We start from the raw sequence: 6125 nt of genomic DNA on the forward strand, positions 1-6125 counted from the left end.
CTCTGACTGCCTGGGGATGCAGTTGAGGACAATAAGTTCATTATGTTTCAAGACAAGATCACATAGAATGGGTTATTTTAGATTGTTATAAAGGATATCTCAGAAAGAAAGGAGTGAGTACAAAGTAAAACATAAGGTGACATCACCATAAGCTGCAAATAAACCTGAAATCCATGAAAGTTTCACTTTTTTTTTTTTAAATTCTGAATGAGCTGTAACTCAAAACATGCAAATCTCAGTCCAAAAAAAACATTTGAAATGTTATCAACCTTAAACAAAAACACTGCACAGGGTTAGGGGTTGGGTTCTTGGAGTGTGACAGCATTACAGGATTTTATTGTGCTCAGCGCATTTGCGTCGAACATTCGTTCACATGTTACAGCCACCAGCGAGCTGAAAATATCCCTTTCCTTCCCCTGTTTTCTTCATCTGCGCAGATGGCTTCCCACAAGAGGAAGGGTGTCCCCCCTCTTCTCAAAAACTCCCATTACTGTGAGCAGCAACAGAGAGGAAAGTGTTTGTTTATGCCAAAGACTTGGACAAGAGGCCAGAAGTGACATCTGTATCCACCACTCCTGTGGAACATGTGCCGTGTCCATCAGGAGGGACACAGTAGCCTGATTCAGGATCTGCTCAGTGTCACCCTCTGATGGGGAGACTGTGACACAACAACATACCCAAATCATAATTTATAGAAGTGATACTATATTCAAATTGTAATGTTAAATACCACACAAGTCGAAAATCTCCGATTTAAAATGTATTAAAGCGGTAAATCAGAGGAATACTGATTTTAAGAATCCTGTATCAGCTTGAGTACAAAGGCCAAAAAGCATGCATCTCTCCTGCAGCTTTCAACCGAACATGACATTTAGAGTACAAAGTCTGTGTCCTGCTGAGCACCTCCCCATTACAAACTGAGTAAACTCAACTCTCTGTTTACATGTCAGGGGGGGTGGTTGGGAAATCATTGGGTGTCGGATTTGTCAAAGGCAAGTCATACAGCTTATGCTGACTGTGACCTCAGTGTCCTCACAGACAACACAGTCCGTTCCAGCTCCATGAAAACTCACATATTTAGCTGAAGATGAGCCCTACCTGCGTTGTTCTTCCTCTGAGGTGTCACTGCAATTCTGGAGACCCTCCCCAGGTTTGCCTGTCTCTGCCGGGTGGACAAAGGGGTGGGTCTGGGACTGGCAGGTGGAGGCTGTGAAAGTGAGGCTCCTCCCCCTCGTCTGGGAGATGGTCGATCGTGAGATCTACTCTTACTTTCATCACATGGGTCTCCTGCTGTTGTTGAGTTGTTGGACTCTGCCTGGAAACACAGCAGTTTGATGCATTTGTCCTTGGTGGCTCATAACACGCCGTGTCCTGTTCTATACAATTTTGCAAATGCTTAAGATTCATCATGACTTACAGGGACGTTGTGTTAACAGTGTTTAACATAAATTGTCGTTATTCAAGTCCAAGCATCTACTCACCACCAGGCTGATCTTCTTAATCTCTCTGGGGGAGTCGTTGGAAGGTCTCCTAGTTCCCTCAACCAGTTTATTTGGGGTGGAGCAGTTCAGCTTTGCTGGTCTGTTTAGACCCTGGTTAGCATCACCTTTACAAACACTGAAACAAGTTGCGACTCTGAGAGTTGTTCTCTTCTTGGGTGGCCTAGATGTAGATGAACTCTCAGAGGAGCAGCGAGGCCGTATTCTGCGGACGACAGGCTTGTCCTGACCTAAAGCTGAGCCTGACCTGACCTCATTTTGGTCTGACACATCCTTCCGTGGAGTTGGTTTGGGATCCATTTGGCCACTACTAGGAGATTTTTCTAAAGATGAAGCACAGGTCTGGCTGCCAGCACGTTGTGCTGAGGCGGTCGACACTTGGCTTGACCCTGCTTGCATAGTTTCAGGATAAATGTCAGCTGGAGATGTTCTGGTCTTGCCTTTTCCATGTACAACATTACGCCCACATAATTGTCTATTTGTTACACTCAAATTAGCACCTCTTGCACTGACATGTCCATGAGCATCATATAAAAGTTTAGAGGTGGCAGAGACAGCTGCAGTGCCACTTGCTACTTTAGTGGGACTAATCCTGACATTTGTTCTTCTGCTCATTTCTTTAGGTTTAGTAGATCCATTAACTTGCAATGCTTTCTGTTGTAAAGCCTGACCGTGGCCCTGCACTGCTGGCACTGCCACTTGATGAGAAGCTCTTGTCAGGACTTTAGATTTCACTCTGCTGAGGTCTGATTTGGGAATCTTCTGGATTTCTATTTTCTTGACTTTGCTTAGTGAAGACGGGAGTCCGGCAACACGATGCTGTTTAGGCGTAAGAGAGATTTGCTGCCTTTTTACTAGCTGGAGTCCAGGGCTGCTTGCACTTTCAACGCATTGGGACATGGAAGGAAGATTAAGTGTCTTGTTCCCTGTGTTTTGTACTGGGGTAGAAGTGTGAATATTATCTTCATGTCCTTGCATAGGTGCCACAAAGGTCTTGCCTTGTTCTGGTGTAAATGGACCTAAAAAATGAGCCAACAGCTCAGTTTCAGTACTGGCAGACTTAGCCTCTTTTATGAGATCTGTAGAAGATTCACAGATAAAGGTCATCAAAAGACCCCCTTCGCTCTCACTTGGCAGAGCCACAATAGAGCTGGATGTGGCTTTATCATTTTCCTCAGTGAGAAGCTCCAAGTTGTCTGCATGAGTGAAAGTGACACCTAAACAAGGATGGCCTGTGTTCTCTTCCATCACTCTTCTTGGGGATATTTCCCATGCACCCGGCAGTGTGGTTGACAGCAGGTTAGATTCAGCAGGGAACAGTAAGTGACTTGCAGCTGAAGACACGGACGATTCCTCCAGGGAAGAGATGGCTATGAGCGACTGTTCTTCCAGACAGAAACTGTTGCTCCTTATCACCATTTCCCCCGAGCTCAGGGAGCAGCAGTCATTCTCACTGGATCCTCTACAGGAAGTCTCACATGAACTCAGCTGGCTGGCCCTCCCGACAGAGTCTGGACACATCACTTTACCGGCAGACTCACCATTATTAATATGGCTCGAGCTTTCATTCCAGGAATTAATGCTGCCATTCACAAGAGTGGCAAAGGTTTGATTCATGTTTGAGGCTACAACACTCAGAAGATCATCCTGACCTAAGGTGGCATTTTGAAAGTTACCCAGAGAGGAACACTCATCGAGGCAGCACTCCATGTTGATGTCAGGGGAGACGCTGGCTTCTCTTTCACTCAGGTTAGAAATACTACTGCTGGAGTCAGGTGACACCGACATGCAACGACTGTCAGGAGGGAGGAGAAACAGCCCGCCTCTGTGGGGCAGAAGACCTGTGCTCTCCAACCGGTCAGTGGGCATATTGAATGTCTCAGACATTTTAGAGCTCAATGGGATTTTGCCTGCTTGTGTGGATCGAGTTCTGAATCAGCTTGCTTCTGATAAGCGGCAAATGTGTTGACCAGGCCGCAACATCTGTAAAAGGAGAAGAAAGGTCATTATTTTGCTAATACAAGCAGTTGCACAAACCATAGCTTTGTAATTTTACAAAGTGACGGAATGACAGGCTTTCCATGTTATCAAAAAAGGCCTGAAAACTCCAGACGGATGGAAACAGCTGTGATTAGTGACAGGTTACCTTTGAATTCTTTTATGAAATGTACTTCATATTCCAGCTGAGTACAAAAAAAGGGCCATTTTTCTCATTGATGCTCTCTTTGCTCTGTTTCGTTAAGCATAAATGTAAGAATCAACAATTATGAGCTAACTGCCATTGTGTTTATGTAAGCATACTAGACTGTAAAGCTTACCAGCCACCACTGCAACAAAGGCACCACTGTGGTCCAAACCACAAAAGATCTCCATATCAGGTCTCCAACAGCAAGAAAATGTTCCAGTAAACAGACCAAAGATATTTTCCGATAGTTAAGAGGATTGATGCCGTCTCTTAGTCATCAGAACTTTCATAATAAAGTCACGAGAGGCTTAATATATGGTACGATAATCTCGTACTTCCACGCCTGCATGGCAGCCTTTAATGCCAAGACCGTTCCCATTGCAAAAAGCTTTAGTTGCGACATTATGAAAAACAATCCGCTAGTTCTGGGTGTGAAAATAAGCCTTTTCTTGCCCTGTGCTCCAAGTGCCACACAAAGGTCCACTGAAAGTAAGACACAACATGAGCTCAAGACCCACTGACACAGGTAGTCAGTTGGGTGCAAAGTTAGAACTGCAAGACTGAACTATGACACCATTTTTTTTTTTTTTTTTTACCCTCAACCACTTTTACCCTGAAGATAAATATATAGTTAAACTGAAAAAAAAATAAATAAAAAGATCTGAGACCGTTCCAAAGATAAATTCATGTGACTGATTATTTTCAAGTTAATATTTAAAATTTCCCTCCCATCAAAGCCACAACTAATAAGATTAATTGGAACAGCTTTTCCCACCTTAGTCAACAGTCCAGGCCTGAGTGAATATTAAGACTGTTAAAGAGGTAGTTAAACCCCACCTTACTGCACATTACATTCTCTACAAGCAAGTGAACATATACAACTTCTCAAACTTCTGTGTACATTGACCTTTGGATAGAACTGCTCCTGTAACGGCCCTGCAATATATTCACAGACAGAACACTGATAAACAACAGTGATTTTGCTGGTTGGAAATGTGACTGAGCATTGTGTGTTATGTAAGGTACAGCTGCACCTGAGGCGCACCATGACCCGACAGCGTTTACTGGAAAACAGAACTATGGAGATTCAACCTATAAGATGTTGAAACAACAAACAGAAATAATGTGGGGGGGTGGGGCAGATTTGTAACACTTTTCAATAAGAAGTGTTAAACTACAGTAGCAACTAACCTTCAACACCTCCGTTTGTCCTCTCTCCATTCTGTTATTTGCACTGAGGAAGAAAATACCTCCGGTCATCTGTGTTTTATGTCATTTTAGCCTTTAAGAGTCGGTCCCATCACTGCTTTCCTTCCAAAGCACTAAATCCAGCCAACTGGGCAGAAGTGGTGTGAGTCGGCTACCACCACTCCTCCCTCCTCGTGTTCAGAGTCAGCCGTGCATCAATAACAACAGCGTCTGAATGAACATGGCCCCCTGTGCAAACCTTAGCTTAGTTTAGTTTAGTCCCCTCCCTGAAGTAATGGGACTGTCCATACAGGCCCGCTGCAGCAGTGTGTCAGCAGTCTCTCCACCCAGCTCGTCTGTGACTATGTTGCTCAGCGTGCTGCCTGTGCAAGCGTGTCAAGGTCCAGCCTGGAATTCTACTCACAGTGAAGCTGCATTACCAAGTTTACAAAAGGAGCAAGCAAAGGGGAACAACATGTCACCTTATCCGTGCGCAGTGACAGTGGGGAGAGGGGGGAAGGGGGGGGAGTGGCCATGGACAGCAGGACTGAGTTGGCATTCACTGTTGCTTAGCAACCAAAGTCTTCTGTTATGAGAGAATGAGTTGGGCGGCTTTTTAGCATTGGCTAAATGAAATGGGGAGCAGAGTGAAGTCAAGGTGCAGAAGAAAGATGTGCACCGTCACCACTTTCAGAAAAAGCAGCGGAAAAAAAACCCAAAACACTTGTATAGTTGGGAAAACCGATTAACTACATAAATGTATGTGAGAGTATATGCCTGACTTTGCCTTAACTCAGTCTGTTTATCAACATAAAAACAACTGCATAGCAGCTTATATGAGCAGCAGTGAGAATGGACAACATCATCCCACACAGGAAAGGTTCTTTAGGTTGCTTTACATTTTACTCTCAGCTGTCTGTAATGGTGTCTGTAATGATGCATTTAAAAATTCTACATATCTACTCATTATTCCTCATTTTTCTATGTGCTGTAATTATTTTGTCATTTAGTGTAGTTTTACACTACACAATTCTTCTGGTTTGAGGCTGACCAACACTTCATCAAGGACAAACAGAAAAATTACCTTTTGGCCAACTACAATAAATATTGCTGTAAATTTGCCAATGCGCACTGTCCCTGTAAAATAAACTGTAAACTGTACTGAAACGTGAGATGGCTTCATCATCCGACTGATTATGTGAGGGCAAGTTCAGCCAGTTCAGCCAGGCTTTCGGACTTGACAAAACCTAAAC

General features: G+C 44.0%; 1 protein-coding gene across 1 annotated transcript; it reads right to left on the minus strand.

Annotated features, from left to right (window-relative positions):
• Nucleotides 1-425: 425 nt before the first annotated feature.
• On the minus strand, nt 426-5281 carry LOC142397140 (uncharacterized). Its single transcript, XM_075480481.1, has 4 exons — nt 4876-5281; nt 1482-3482; nt 1099-1315; nt 426-658 (listed from the first exon to the last, which is right to left on the minus strand). Exons 2-4 carry the CDS (start codon nt 3384-3386, stop codon nt 426-428), a joined length of 2355 nt encoding a protein of 784 aa, XP_075336596.1. The 5' UTR covers nt 3387-3482; nt 4876-5281.
• Nucleotides 5282-6125: the final 844 nt, after the last annotated feature.

The sequence above is a fragment of the Odontesthes bonariensis genome, chromosome 13 (assembly GCF_027942865.1).
Source record: "Odontesthes bonariensis isolate fOdoBon6 chromosome 13, fOdoBon6.hap1, whole genome shotgun sequence".
Taxonomy (NCBI): Eukaryota; Metazoa; Chordata; class Actinopteri; order Atheriniformes; family Atherinopsidae; genus Odontesthes; species Odontesthes bonariensis.

Coding starts and splice junctions, on each gene's coding strand:
- LOC142397140 (XM_075480481.1), bottom strand. CDS start 3,386: ATGTCTGAGACATTCAATATGCCCACTGACCGGTTGGAGAGCACAGGT. Junction 1,316..1,481: donor TTAAGAAGATCAGCCTGGTG/GTGAGTAGATGC, acceptor CTGTGTTTCCAG/GCAGAGTCCAACAACTCAAC. Junction 659..1,098: donor TCAGAGGAAGAACAACGCAG/GTAGGGCTCATC, acceptor GTTGTGTCACAG/TCTCCCCATCAGAGGGTGAC.